The sequence below is a fragment of the Drosophila grimshawi genome, unplaced genomic scaffold, assembly GCF_018153295.1.
Source record: "Drosophila grimshawi isolate 15287-2541.00 unplaced genomic scaffold, ASM1815329v1 contig_1377, whole genome shotgun sequence".
Taxonomy (NCBI): domain Eukaryota; kingdom Metazoa; phylum Arthropoda; class Insecta; order Diptera; family Drosophilidae; genus Drosophila; species Drosophila grimshawi.
In genome coordinates, this window is record NW_025062900.1 from 15,354,519 (window position 1) to 15,369,718 (window position 15,200).

General features: G+C 35.9%; 1 protein-coding gene across 7 annotated transcripts; it reads left to right on the top strand.

The window, feature by feature from the left end:
• The first annotated feature begins 932 nt into the window (after positions 1-932).
• On the top strand, positions 933-14,238 carry LOC6561461 (diuretic hormone class 2). 7 transcript variants are annotated; one of them, XM_032736229.2, is made up of 5 exons: positions 933-997; positions 1,093-1,202; positions 11,833-11,945; positions 12,818-12,940; positions 13,410-14,230. In XM_032736229.2, exons 3-5 carry the CDS (start codon positions 11,851-11,853, stop codon positions 13,543-13,545), a joined length of 354 nt encoding a protein of 117 aa, XP_032592120.1. In that variant the 5' UTR covers positions 933-997; positions 1,093-1,202; positions 11,833-11,850; the 3' UTR covers positions 13,546-14,230. The 7 variants fall into 7 exon arrangements, with proteins under 7 accessions (XP_032592120.1, XP_032592119.1, XP_032592117.1 ...); XM_032736228.2 differs by having other exon boundaries at positions 945-997; positions 11,833-11,942; positions 13,395-14,238; XM_032736226.2 differs by having other exon boundaries at positions 945-997; positions 13,395-14,235.
• The last annotated feature ends 962 nt before the right edge of the window (positions 14,239-15,200 follow it).

The following is a 15,200-nucleotide window of genomic DNA, read 5'->3' on the forward strand; positions in this document are numbered from 1 at the left end:
AATTTGTTTACAAATTTGTTTAAAAGTATACATGTGTCTCGAAAAGAATCTGATCCTTCACATTTTATCTTATCGATTTATAATTATTTCATTTAAAATGTTCAATGTAATGTTTAACTTTGCCATAACATTAACATTTAACATTAAATAAAAACAAAATATTCAGACGTTCAATGTCCACAGATAAAATAGAGATTTTACGTATAATTTTCTCGATATTGAATGGTTTTTTATTACTATTTTTGTTTGGTTGGCCCTGTGATTGAACATGGAAAGTATATGATGCCACGGAAAATACGAAACATATTGTATAATTTCAGCCAGATAAGGATGATAGTACCCAGTACCAAGGAATTAATAACCCCAAAAATATTTTGCATACCCAGAGCATTGGATTTATATTGGATTTCGTATGCCGTCTGTCAAATATGCAACTAATTGAAAATAATCTGGTGCTGATTAGATGATTAATCAGATAAGATCGCGTGACAAATGTGAGCGCGCTAATTGTGCGTAATTGCTATCTGATAAAACCGATAAGAGAACGTACTCCCTGCCGAAATGCCAATGTCCATTGAGTTTGTGGCTCCGTCGTACCACGTGTTGCCCATACGACTTCAAAATCCGAGCATGCCACACAACCCGAGCAATGGACTGCGCACAATCTTGGTAGCAACAGCATTAATGTCCAGAGTGGGCGTTCGGGTGTTCGTGCTGTTGCTCGTGTCGTCGCTATCTACCTGAAACACAACACAAAACATAACTTACATACACACACACACACACACACACACATACACACACACACACATTAAAGTCTACACTCCATTGAAATCTTTCGAATGCTCGTTGACTTTGACACGAACTTTGCAGGCACGACGAACTCTTCGCGGCACTCGTATAAATCGAGTGCGCCTTTTGGTGCCGATTTCACTTACGTTTCAGTTCGAAAGCGGTGCAGTTAGCAGCGAAGCTTCTCCCATAGCAGCTAGCGACGGTGAATCTCTTCAGTTGCCAAATCAAATTTCTAACAATTTTTGGTAGTGACATTCAGTTTCTAATAGTTTCTTCATTGTTTTGTGCGTTTTCCAGTGCAGTTTTACAAAAACAATCACCTGTGCATATCTCAATTTCACAGAGATCGTCATCAGACTTCCGTGAAGAAAACTATTTAAAAAAAAATTTGTTTATTCTCATAAAAGGTAAGTTGTACCAGAAGTTGACGTTGTTTCTTATTTATTATTTATGAATTTGAGAACTAAAATATAATAAATAATTAACTGTAGTAATCGACCATTTGACACTGAAACACACCGATAAAATACAGATTACTCAACTCAATATTTTTCAAAAAATAAGAGACTAGAGTGAACATCTTTCCTGAACAAATTTTCTACAAATAGCGACGGGATTACGAAGACGTGTTGCACCAAATATACAGATATATCAAATTTGCTGTTTGAGAAAGCATCCTATAAATACGACTGTTATAAATAATTAAAACGCACTCTAACAATTTTAACCATTTTTGCCTTTTCCGTTATTTTTTTTTTTAAGTATAAGCATAAATGATTTTGTGAAGAAAAAACTAAAATCCTTTTGCAAACTAATAGTTTTAAAGACACATATAAACTGCTTAAGAAAATTGAATTCTAACGGTCTTAAGCTCTTGCCAATCTAACAGCCCCACATATGGCCATAAGTGAAATGTGTGCTGGGCTAAGACATTTGTTGCTTCGTTTCCTTTTTGTCCTCATTTGGTCGAGTCATGCGACCCTTTTTTAATATCCCAGAAAATCTTCAATGAATATTGCCAAAATTAAGGCCGGTTTGTACCTTTATTATTTTCTACTTTGGCTTTGCTCGTAAAAGGAAAAGTCTATGGGATTATCGTTCAAATTGCAGGCTTCAATAAACGATATATTTTAAGTACATTTATTGAGATTAAATCCTTACATTTTTTACTATCCAGCTTAAGGATGATAAAAGTTATGTGGTCTGCCTTCAGCTTAGGTGAAGTTCAGCTGGGACAAAAGCTAGTAAATAAAAATCAAATAAAATGTGTAAAATATTCATATTTTGACATTTATTCTCGACAACTTTAAAATATGTTTTAATATTTGAGCTCAGCTTATGTTTTTGGAAAGATTAAATATCTTATGACTGATGTGATGCATTGGAGAAATCACGTTAATAAGCTGTTCTTAATATTAAAATATTTATTAAAAATGAAACGCATTTCGGTTTATTTGTTTACTTTTTTGATATTTGTTATTTCATTTTTTTTGTTCACTGATTCGCATCAATGATTTTTGGGCACTGAAAGTGTTCTTTGGTAAGTCGTATATTTTTCATTTGATATTTACTTGCCGCAGCATGCTTGTTTAATTAAATAAATACCTGACATGAATCATTTACCAATTGAATGGGTAGGACAAGAATTACCATAATTTTATATCCCAAAAAATACTCTTTATACCTAAATTCGAGCGTATGAGTAAATTTTCTCTCCCTTTACACAAATTATTTTCTCCGTTTCGGTTGCCTTCAATTTAATTGCGTCAGTCTTTTGCACAGGTGTTTTTCTGGGACTTGCGCAACCCAAAACTACTTAATAAATGAACAGCCTCAAGTTATTTTTATTGCTTACAATGGCGACAAGTTGTTGCTTCTTTTATGCCCGTATTATTTTGTTTTCTTTAAATTTACAAAAGACAAACAACACAGCACTAAAGACAAGTGGGATTTCTGCTTATTATGCTTTGTTTAGCCCGGTTGGTCTGTGAAATGAGCACGGACCATGGAGACGATAGAGCGCATCTGCTTTTCATCGACAAACTTTTTTCCATTACCAATTAATGCAGAAAAAACCCTTATAAAGTTTTAACATTACGTGGGCATTCCTGAACATCAATTAAAAAACATTTATGACGTTCCAGCTACATGGAAAGGGCCTGTGAAAACTAGTTGGACGCCTCGAAGTACCCTTAAATAACCCGTGCTAAGAACATTTGCCTTTTCGGTGTTCACTTTGCTGTTTTAGAGCTTTGCGTTTGTTCTTTTAATTAAATTTGCATATTTTTATTAATTAAATTGTTTTAGCAATGTTAACCCGCAAAACTTGGCGGCAACACTTGATGACGGCGTTTTTGGGTTACAAAACACAAACACACACAGACAAAATATGGCTTAAACTCTCCATAGAGCTATAAATCCTAACCAATTGAGTTTAGCTGCATTCATCATAAATTAACACAGCTCTAGTATATCTGTGAATGCTAACAAAATTGTTGAAATTGTATTTTTTATTCATGACACTCTCCCAACATTTTTCCCCAGTGTTTTCCATAAAATTTCTGTAAATGGTCCCTTCATTAACTGGTGATGGCATTATTATGATTCTATTTAAAAGAATACATGTTTCATTTTTGGATTGAATCAAGAGCTTTGCAGACTCAAATTGGCCACGAACTTTGGTCCACAAATTTTTACATCTAATTAGGTGAATTTATGGGCTCAAATGTAAATTTGAATTGGTTGGTCCAACAAGTTTATTAAGGGCATTACGCACTGCAAATGGAGTGACAAATTTGTTTGTTTTCGCCAGTTGGTTAGCAAACATGAATCACTCCAATAGAAAAGTTGAAAGTTTGGAAATTGAAAAGTTTCTTTTTTCATATAATTCTACCTTAATTTTGATCAAAAAATTCTGATTCTAAAATAAATATGTATCATCTTTTCAAGTTGAGGTATTCTCATTTATTAAATGCAAACACTTATTAAAATGCTTCTTTCCATTAGAAATGATATTTTCTTTACACGTTCATACCCAACCTCTTATTGGCCAAAAGAAATAAAATGTTTCCAAAATATATATGGTGGAATCTTTCGTTTCTTTTATATTTTTTTTTTTTGCGCATCCCTTGGTATGATAAAAAAAATGTGTTTAATTTAAATGCCGACCGTAAATGTTCCGAACACTCTTAAAGAGCGAATTTATTACAAAATGCAAACTTTGTCATGCAAACAATTTGGCAGCCTTTAAGCAAACATGAGGAAGCTCATATAAACCGCGCCCAGATTGAGGGGCAAGGGACAGTGAGTGAGGCACTAGAGAATGCATGTCTTATCACTGGATGCTGGCATCTTCCTGATGCCACTCAGTGGCAAAATTTCCTGTACGCTGGCAAAGAATTGCTTATAGAAAATGCAACATAAAATACTTTTGATACGCATAAATATTTGTGAGGTGGAAAAGGAAGCACCTTGGAATTTAAATTAAAATGAAATGTGAGTGGAAATAAAATATTGAATACATTCGGATGCAAACCACAAGCAAGAAACGTATTAAAAAGTAAATAAAATAAATATTCTGAGGTATTTCCTTTAATTAGCAATTTGTATTTACCCCTAAATATAATTTCTCTTACAGCTTCTTATGACGGCTTTTTATTTCTATAAAAATTAATTCATAATTTGATCGTTATGAGTGGAATAAACTTTAGCTTTGAATTTATTTACTAATATTTATTACCTTAAGAAATGCTGATAGTAAATCAGTCGCTTATACATCCGATTCATTTAAAGAGTTCAAATACTACTACTAAGTTAATACAATAAAATACTCGACATAGTTGAAACCAACTTAATTCTTAACACTCAAAGGCAACAGGCAAACTACTATTACACAATGAGCAATGTCAGGAAACGAGTGTTGTAAAAGCGAACACAAAGTTCGTGGTATAGAAAAACATTTACATTTTAAGCAGAAATTCAATACAAAAAGTTTCTGGCTCGATATTCACAACACATACATATGTGAAGCAAGTTACAGCGCAAAGGACCCATATATGAGATGGGGGAAACTTGCGGCAACAATGCTCAGAAAACATAAACAAACAATCGTCAATGTGAATGTTGCAAACAATGCCGACAACAACTTAGAGCGAACCAAGCATTGGAACTGGCACTGATATTGGTGGCGGAGTGAGACTGGGACTAGGACTGGGACTGGGACTGGGACTGGGACTGAGACAACACAACTGGATGGTTGACGGCATTTGAAATGAAGCTGAAAGTGAAAGAGCAACAACAACATTTGCATCGATATATGTGGCCAACAAGAGGGAAGTCAACAATTACAAACGCAAGTAGTTAGCAAAAGTTTGTTAGCCTTCTTTTTTGTGTCATACATCGTTTTGCGCCTTTTACGATGTTTGTGCCCCAATCGTATAGTTTGCTAAATATTTTGCCACTTTTGTTGACGGCTCTATGACGCAGTGGCTGCTTGTTTGGCTTACATAAAAAGCTCATGTGAGTTTTTTGTTCAAAAAGTTTTTAACAACGCATTTTGGTTAACTGCAAGATGATTTTACAAAGAGTTCAACTTATGAAACAAATTAGCAACTTTGCGCATTTCGATACCCCAAAGGTATAACAAAATGTTAGATTTTTTTGTTATCTAATTTTAGGTCGAACAAAACCATTTTTAGTCTGTCAAAAAAGTATATTATGCTTGCTGACCCACCATCGAGATGTATTGCTAGGGGCACAAATATTTTACAATTTTATTTATAATTTCGATACGATTTAGAATTTCACGCAACACTTCAAAGCCAAATAAAATGTTGAAAGCAATCCAAACTAGCTCTACAATTCAAATCACCTGAGGCTAATTCACAAAACGCTCGCTTTAAATAAAAATCCATAAACAATTCAACACCATGAATTCCCAGTGGATAAAAGCAGAAACAATTTTCCAAACATCCATGTACAATTATTTAAATCTGTGTCGGACATTTCCCGCATAATTTTCCATGATTTTGGTGTAAAACGACTTGAAAGGGGACAGAGCGAAGGGACAGCTGCATAAAAAGCAAACTAAATAAAAGTATTTTTCGGATCGCAATGAATTTTTAAGTAAATGTTAAAAGAGCACCCAGGTAGCTGTTGCTCACATTGACAGCTCCTCATAAACTCAACCTCAACCCTCAAAATTTGCTCATCCACCCACCTCATTTGGATGAACCCTAAAAAGTGACGACTCCCAAAAGATGCTTTCCGTCGGCTCAAGCTACTCCTTCCTCTTTCTATTGCGTGCAATGCTTTTAGTCTGATACGTTACAAGTTGCGGTTGCTACCTCATTGTCTTAGCTGTGGATGTCTTGTTGTAAGCCCATCCCGGCACGTCAACTTGTTGGCGGCATCTGAGTTGGGTCAACAATTTTTTCATTGCTTTTTGGTATTTGAGTAGCGCGTGCTTTTGCAAATGATGACGTCGTTGACATTGTCACATCCTCGTATCGCTATCAAAGTGTTGTGAGCATGCCGCAAACTTTCAATTCCCTAAGGATGGCCCACTAGTTGGGTCTAAGATTGCCATTAGACGTTGTAATCATTAAACGTTGGCTAAGTAAAAGTTAAAGCCCGGACTGTCTCAACCATTTCCATGTAAATACAAATTATTTAAGAAATACACAATTTTCAAATTTTCGCTGCAACATTTTAATTAATTAGGATGTTGACAAATTTATGTGGTTTTAAGTACAGTCATTTGTTAAAAGCAGAAAGAGGCTGCAAAAAACCAGCTAGAAATGTAATTTGTATTTAAAATGGAGTAATTTTATTTTTGGACTACAATTTAAGTAATAATAATCTTGGTATTTACAATATTTTGAGGAGCATTCGAGTTTGTAAAGATAACTTTAGCCTCTGCAGCTGAACTTCTCCAAGTTTTATAAACATTCGACTTATAAATCGCTTCATTGCGAAATTGCATCGATTTCTGTGCAGCTATGCAGAATAAAATTACAATAATATTTGTTGCCATATTGCTATTGAGACTTAATTCTGTTGATATTATGGTTGATGCGATTAAGGCAAATGGTTCTTGGTAAACACTATTTGATGTCGTAATCTCATATATTTAGGCAGTTAAATTGCTTTAATTTGACCTAATTGCGTAGGCGACAATTAGAAAAAAGTCTGGCAAGCAAAAGGTGAATTAAGCAGATTACCTGAGAACATTGATTAGCGGAAATGTGGGCAGCTTATGCTTGAGCCAACAAACAAACAATATGTCAACCAGCTGTGTCCGAGATAAACACTGCCAATGCAGACGTAATCACTCCGGAAACACAATCAAACACAAAACAGACTGATTGGCTGAGACAGTGAAGAGACTGAGATAGGGAGAAATCAGGGCAAATATAATGTTGGGCTTTGCGACTGGGTGTCCGGAATCCGAAACCATATCCAAATCAATCTTAGACGACTTGTTTGCTTAATTTGACAAACGGAATAATTTGATGAATATCTAAATGGCAACAAACACTCAGCAGGCGGCAAGCAATCTACTCCCGCACCCCTCATCTACCCCAGTGGCTTCTTCGGCACTAATTCAATAAGCATCCAATTACAATGCGGGGCATGCAGCAATGTTGCCTTTTCGTCTTCCTTTTTTTTTTTCTCGCAGCCCTGGCAACGCTGTCGTATACGCAATTTTCATTTGCTCTATATGAAAAGTTAGGGCCACTAAAGTGTTGTTATGCGTGTTAATAATATTCATAATTGTTTTTCTCTCATTTCGCTCTGATATTTACGAATTAGCGGAATATACACACATACAGCACGACAGCTCTCTGTTGTGGCCACAATTAAAGCCAAATCCAATTCGAAAGCGCTTTTAGAGAATTAAATTGAATGCATCCAAAATATCAAAGCACGTGCAATCCTCGTATTTTGGCTAAGTTCAGCTAACAATTGAATGACCCAAATACAATTTCAGACTTGTGGCAAGCAAACACACACACACACACACAGCTACAGCTCTTGGCATGTCCACGTCCAAGTCTAGAATATCATAAGTACGTTTTCAGTTACCAGCACAGCAGGTGACCAATCCACAATCACTTCCATGCCACACACACACATATACAGCAAGGGGCGAGGTGCTTGCCCCACAATCAAGGCAATGCAATTTCAATGTCTGCGTCTCGTGTTTCACTTTAGCCAGAACAGAGCTGGACCCAAGCCCAAGAGTGTCAAGGACTAAAGGCTGTACTGCAGCTTAATTCATTTTGTTTTTTTTTTTATTATTTTTTTTATATATATATGTCATTGGCTTCAAACGCAATTTACATGTACAAACACAATTTCTCACACATGGTGAAAATTAAAATGACAAACCTGGTCATGTGGCTAAGAAGATCCAAACTGACCGGCTTATTTAGCAACTTGTCAATGTCTAGTATATTTATAATTGAGATAAATTTAGATGCGATAAGGTGACATACCAAATAAAAGTCTATCATGCTTTGGCTATTGTCCTGATTTAATTAAATTAGAGTCTTAAATAGGATAAAAACTGGCACGTATAAATTCCAATATTCCAAATGAGCAAAACAAATCTCTTTCGTTGGAAAAATGTCTGTCCATGTAACAAATTTTTGTCAACTTGCATTAAAACTATTTAGTGTCGATTTTTCAAGAGTCCTTTTCAAGTCCTGATTTTAGATAGATAGATGCCACTCTTCACTGCCCAATGCGATCAAATGCCAAATCACTAGCCTTGTGCGCTGTATTAACTTCAAGAGGGCCATTTGACCACGCTATCAGCTGCATTGTGCAATTAATGGTCTGGCACTTGGCTGACTCGGCGTATAAAGTCCAAGTGACTGATTCCTCGGGTGCGAACCATTCAAACACACACTGTGCAGCAGCTGAAGATGAGGCACAAGTTGCAGGCCATTCACAATGCCAGCCAAGTGTGAAACTGATGGTGTGAAGGGGGAATCTATAGATAGATGCTGCGAGGGTGACAAGCATTATAAATATTTAGTTAGCATTTGTAGATTGAGGGCTAAAAATGAATTATCCACTGACCGTACAATTGTTCTTTATTTGCTTATTTGCGCACCAATATTTTTATTTGTATATAATTTTTCACATAATTTTTATTTGCATTAGCGGTAAGTCCTCAGGCCATCAACATATCGAATATGGTCGGTTTACGTTGGGTTACCAGACTATCGAGCAAACAAATAATAATAAATAAATAAAAAATAAATTGATGTGCGATTTACGGATCGCTGAGCAGTAACTGGTTCAGGACCGCGTTGCCCTGGGCGTATACGTTATACATCATGCACGTATTTACGGACTACTCATTATGGCTGCGACCATACGGCCATAAATAAAAAGCGGAAATGATTGATAAGCGCTTGGTCAGATTCAATGGCAAATCGCATTACTAAACTGCCGTTTAAGCTGCCTAATAATCGTACTGCCAATCATACGCACTGTGGTACCGCTGCAAAATAAAAAATACAAAACAAAAACAATAAGCGACCGAAACTGAGATGAACGGAAATTGCCCGACGTGGCGTAAAATTCGTTGATTACTTTATTTGTACGGAGTGCAAGACGCGTTCGTTCGTGTCCGTTTGCCTTTTGTCTCATCCATGTGAAGAAAGTGCGGGTTTGTTGTGCGGTCTGATAAGCGGACAAAAAGAAAAACCACACACAAACAGCAACCTGTGGCAGCTGACGGCCCCGAGACCCCTAGCAAAGGGTAAACATTCGTATAATAAAACGTAATCACACATTGATCTCATTGCTCATTGTTCATTTTACTGGAGCATTTTATTTGATTTTAAATCTACTTTCAATAATGGCTTAAGAGTCGCAGCGGGTGCTTAGAGCTGCGCATGTGGCCGGGAAATATTCTTTTATTGCCCAACAATTCGTGGGTTTTGCTTGCCAGCTACGAGTCCCAGATTAAGACGATTTTTCGACCATTTTTTCTTCTTTTTTTTTTTATAATGACAATGCTTGTGGTCAGCAGCTCAGAACTAACCAATTGGCTGTCGTAATTGGAGAACTCATGCGTTTGACATTTATTTGCAGTTGACCTCCTCCATTCGATTCAGCATGTCCCCTGAAATTAAGATAAATTAGTCTGTGACGTATTTTGACAGTTTGCACTAATTGAAATAACCTAGAATTTGGGGCAAGTGATTACATTCTTTGATTCATTTTTTACTTATTTGTGAGTTTTCAATTGTGAAGGAGAGAAAGAATTTACTTTTGCCATGGTTGGCTCGGCTTACTTTAAGGTGAGTAAGCACTTGAAATAATCGACCTGAAAGTGGGTAAGGAAGGGTCAAAGTTTGTATTGCAAACACTCAGCAACAAAATTGACATATGTGTATACATATATGTATGTGTGCTTTCGAAGACGGAATTAATAAGAATGAATGACAAGTCCAATCCCTACTTCAGGCAGCAACAAACAAAACTAGTATTGTCATTTTTACAAATGTGTAAATATAATTATATTACTTGAGGCGATGTGAGGCGCAAGATAAATATGATAAATATTTGAACAATTCTACACTAAGAACAATTTCCTTAAGACATAAGATTTAATATAATTAATTGATTAAATTTCATTTAAGTTTACATGCACAATTGTCGTCTTTCTGTTTATTATCATGGAAGCGAACCAAGTTTTTTGCTACTTCATTTATCCGTTTATTTAAAGAACCAATTTCGATTAAAGACAGTTTCAGCCATGTTCGATTTGTTACCATTACTTTTGCCACTGTCAATGCTATTGGCAGCAATACACATAATGAATAGCCTGTTGGCTGATAAATATCTCGCACGTGAATCAATAAAAGTGCAGTTTAAACTTGCACCGCACACGTCGCTTGGCATCTCTCAGGAATCGACTAAAGTGCCAGATGATTAAACGAGGCCCTAGGCCAAGAGTTGAGCTATAGCATACGGACAGGTCCAGTGAGTCAGTCAATTCATTTGTCCTGCTCGTTTCTGTTGTTGTTGTTGTTGTGTGGGTTGGCTGATGTGTGTCCTATCTGTTTCGGAGAGTGTCCTGGGGCGCTTCTGTTACCGCTGATGTCAGAGAAATGTCATAGAGCTGTTAAACTTTCCCTCAACTGTAAACACAACAGTGACAGCAGCATTTAGGACCGACTGGAGTCCACAAACAGGACGAGCGTCGACAGGAAGTGCAGCAATGCAAAACTGAGACGAGCCCCGCTCATATTGCCACTGTGTCAGCAAAGCGACCAGCGCAAATGACTGTGTGACAGGAAGCTAATACACAGGTGGGTAATAGTGGGTGGCAGAGACTAGGGGGGTGTCCGCCTATGCCTCGATGAGCAGTTAATGAATCACTTAATGGGAAATGGTATACCTGACTTCCGTTTGTGTCCGACGTGCCACGGGCAGAGGGAGGTGGTTGCCAAAGTTGAGCGCTGTTCTATGAGTGGCCAAGTTAGTCGCCCATCGATTTTTAATTCTTGCCTAGAAATTGATTGAGGTTTATTGCTCATACGCAACAGGGAGAGGGGTGCAACAAATTAGTGCAGTCGGATTCATTTCGCACTTAGGCGCAAAATTGCTTGATGTGAATTTTCTAATCAAGGTCAAAATCCAAATCCACAGTACGAAATTTATACTTTCTCTTATCCGCAATGATTTTGGAAATGGAAGTTGGATATTTAACTTATTTTTTATGCCAGCAAATACTCAAATTTAATCATTTTATCAACTAAAAATATTACTTATTCTGCTTTTATTTTACAGCTGTTTGAGTACTCAAGTTGTTGTAACGAGTAATTTGTAATTGATTTCAGATTCAATTTTTATAGTTTAAATCATGAATGCTTTCAATTTACTTACAACCATTTGAGTGAAAACTGCGCTTGACTTTCTATATATACAATATATTTGAAGTTTGAGTTTAGTACACTATTTATCTTCGAGTGTAGATTTTCTCAACAATATTACTCTCTGTTTTACTTTCAGCTTATAAATCGCAGCGCAATGATGACAAACAGATTCGCGTTCTGTGCTTTGGCATTGCTGATCATTTGCCTGTTGGCCATCTCAAGGACCGATGCAGCCCCCATGCCCAGGTAGTTGTAGAATAACCCCAATCGCTTCCAGCTAATTAATTTCTGGGCACTTAAGCTACCGCAAAATGTGTATAAGAATATTTGGCAAAAAAATCCAAAATTCAATTACCAGAAAGTGTTCGGAGTTTCAGTTGTGCGCTGAGGCTAACCACAGTGCAGTGGGAGGAGTACAGTGACAAGGAGTAGGTAGGGAGGAAGGCCATTTTTGGCATCAGCTGAGATGATAATGCTTATTTTAACAACGCACATCCTGCACATATCCAGTTGACAATGGGGGCGACACGTGTCCTTCGCCAATTTTATACAATTTCCGGCAATTTCCCGTCTGTGGTGTTTCTTCTTGCCTTTGCATTTTTAATGCGTTGTGGAAAATTTCAATTAATTAAATGTAAACTCTTGCTTCTAATGACAGCGAATTCTGCATACTTTTCCCGGCACACTAAGTAGACACTTTAAGTAATTCAATTTCATCTCTGAACATTTTAAAGTAGTAGACACTAATCCTTGGTGCATTTTAATATATTCTATCTTCAATTTAGATACATAAGTAGATAGAGTAAATAAGTATATAGAAGTCCATTAAAGTCCTTTTAACTTGCAGTTGCTCAGAAAATTACATTCATTGGCGTTTCGTATGTCGTCTGATAGGAGATGGAGGAAGAAAGGACCAGTGGGAGCCATTCTATTTTCATGTAAATTCAAAAGTAACAAAATGTAAATCACAAGGCAAAGTAATTAGAGGCCCTAATTATTTGATTATTTGCGTCAGTGCTGTACCGTGCTGTAGCTGTTAGGATTTCCAAGTCAAAACCTAATTATTTATATAAACTTTAATATTTCGCTTCACTGCATCCCCAACAAAATAAAAACAACAGTCAAAGCTCGAACAACGGCTACGGCGGATACAACGAGCTCGAGGAGGTGCCCGATGACCTTTTAATGGAGTTGATGACACGCTTTGGACGCACCATAATTCGAGCACGTAACGACTTGGAGAAGTAAGCACCGGAGAGCATATAGGCATACACTCAGAAAATAATAGGCACTAGCAATTGGATAATTGGTCTTTTTTCAATAATTAGGCTAACAACAAAATTTATTGATCCTATATCTTTATACATACCTTTTGGAAATATGTTTAATAATGCCGTGATTAGGTCTAATAAATTCAAATATAATAATTTGGCAACGGTAACTCATTATATAATTTTTCTAAATTCTAATTTAGAACGATAACTTTTTTTAAACAACTTTTCGAAATTCGATTCTATTCTAATTCAATGCAATATAAAATATTAATTAGTTACAGCTTTTGGTAATATATCCAAAATAATTTAGAAACGATAATCCTTTTTTGGAAGATATTGTGACGATTTTCCAAATTCTAGGCCAAATTTTTTCCGAGTGTAGACATATGTGTCCTGTGAGCTGTCTAAGTTTCAAACCTTAAAGTCCAATCTTCAACAGCTCGAAGCGGACAGTGGACTTTGGACTGGCGCGCGGCTATTCTGGAACTCAGGAGGCGAAACATCGCATGGGTCTGGCAGCAGCCAACTTTCCCGGCGGACCAGGACGAAGGCGACGTTCGGAGACCGATGCTTAAATGGGCAATTACGATGATAACGATGATATGAAAGCTACAAGAAATTAACAACTATAGCATTTATTTTTGATTTCAAATTAACTTTATCTTAATTATTATTTTGAACGTATTCCACAAAATTTGCCAGAATATTAACTAAATTCAATTTAATTGTATTTCTATGGCTATTAAGTATTACGCACTGTATATACATACATGTATACATATATACTTTTAACGCACAAGCGTGGAAAATATCGAAAATATTCGCGTTACAGTTAAAGAAAAACAAAACAAACAAACAAGTTCTCAAATACATACATTAGTGTTACATATATACATGTATGTATTGCAAAAATATACCAATGCAAGGTACATAAATCTATATAACAATATACGTTAAACCGTTGCTCCAAAGTTGATAGAGTTTATGCACCCTCAATCAATTAATACCAAGATCATGATACCCTCTCGCTCTCTCGCTCGTTTTAATGTTTAACACATACCAAAGAAGAAAAAAGAAAAAGAAAGAAACAATGAACAAATTAATCAACTATTTAGTGAAAATATTAATATAAGTATGATACTAAAATAAACAACTTATTGAACTGTATAAAACTCGCGCAAAAAATCTTTAAATAGGTATGCCTTAGTATTAGCACACTCAATTACACACACTCACACTGAAATACACATACGTACACACACACACACACTTACTCAAACACTCACACATACACTCACACACACACTCACACTCGCACAAATACAAGCAAGTTTGCCACCCAGAAATTGAGTTAAGTATCTGAAAGAAGAAGCCTAAAAAATGCAATTGATAATTCCTATTTTTTTTTTTTTTTTTAGTTTGTTAACAATTAAATCTATTCTATCCATATGTGTATTAATAATGTGCAATTTCTTTTGAGCTTGAACACCTTTATCCGTGCCATACAACAATTTTGAGCTTCTTTAACCGCTTTGAGTGGCTTTGAAGTATTTCTTGTAAATAATATTAACAAATACACTTGCATATTTTGCGATATATGAATAAAATATCAACAAAAAAACAAAAAACGTACAGCTGCTTATATAATTATATTTATATACATATACATATATATACGTATAAATGTGTATATTGAAAACATACAAACATGAATATCGTAATCGACAAAATCAAATAAATTTACATTTAAAAAACTCTATATAACTTGTTTCTTTTTCGTGAAAGTAGTTTGTGGTTCACCTCATCATATTATTTGTAATTGAAAGTATCTTTCATGCTGTAAAGGATTTGAATGCTGAATTGATTGCCAGAGTCCTGCTTCGCTATTCCCCTTACAGGTCGTCCTTAAAGTCAATGAGTACTTTTACGCTGAATCACTGATTGCTGATTGATAAATTCAGATTAAAGTGCTCTTGTAAGTAATTAAGTATGTGCCATGTGCCATGTACGTACTTAAGTACATACTTTAATAGCCGCGAGCTAATAACAATTTTATCTTTTGGGACCAGCGTAGCAATCGAATATGTTCATGTTTGCAAATGTACTTTGACCACCTGCGAATGTATCTATTTGCACGAGAACTAAATTGATGCACAACTGTTTGTACTCATAGATACATGTGTATCTATCGGCTCTTAGATAAGTGTACCAGCTGGTGCCATAAATGCTG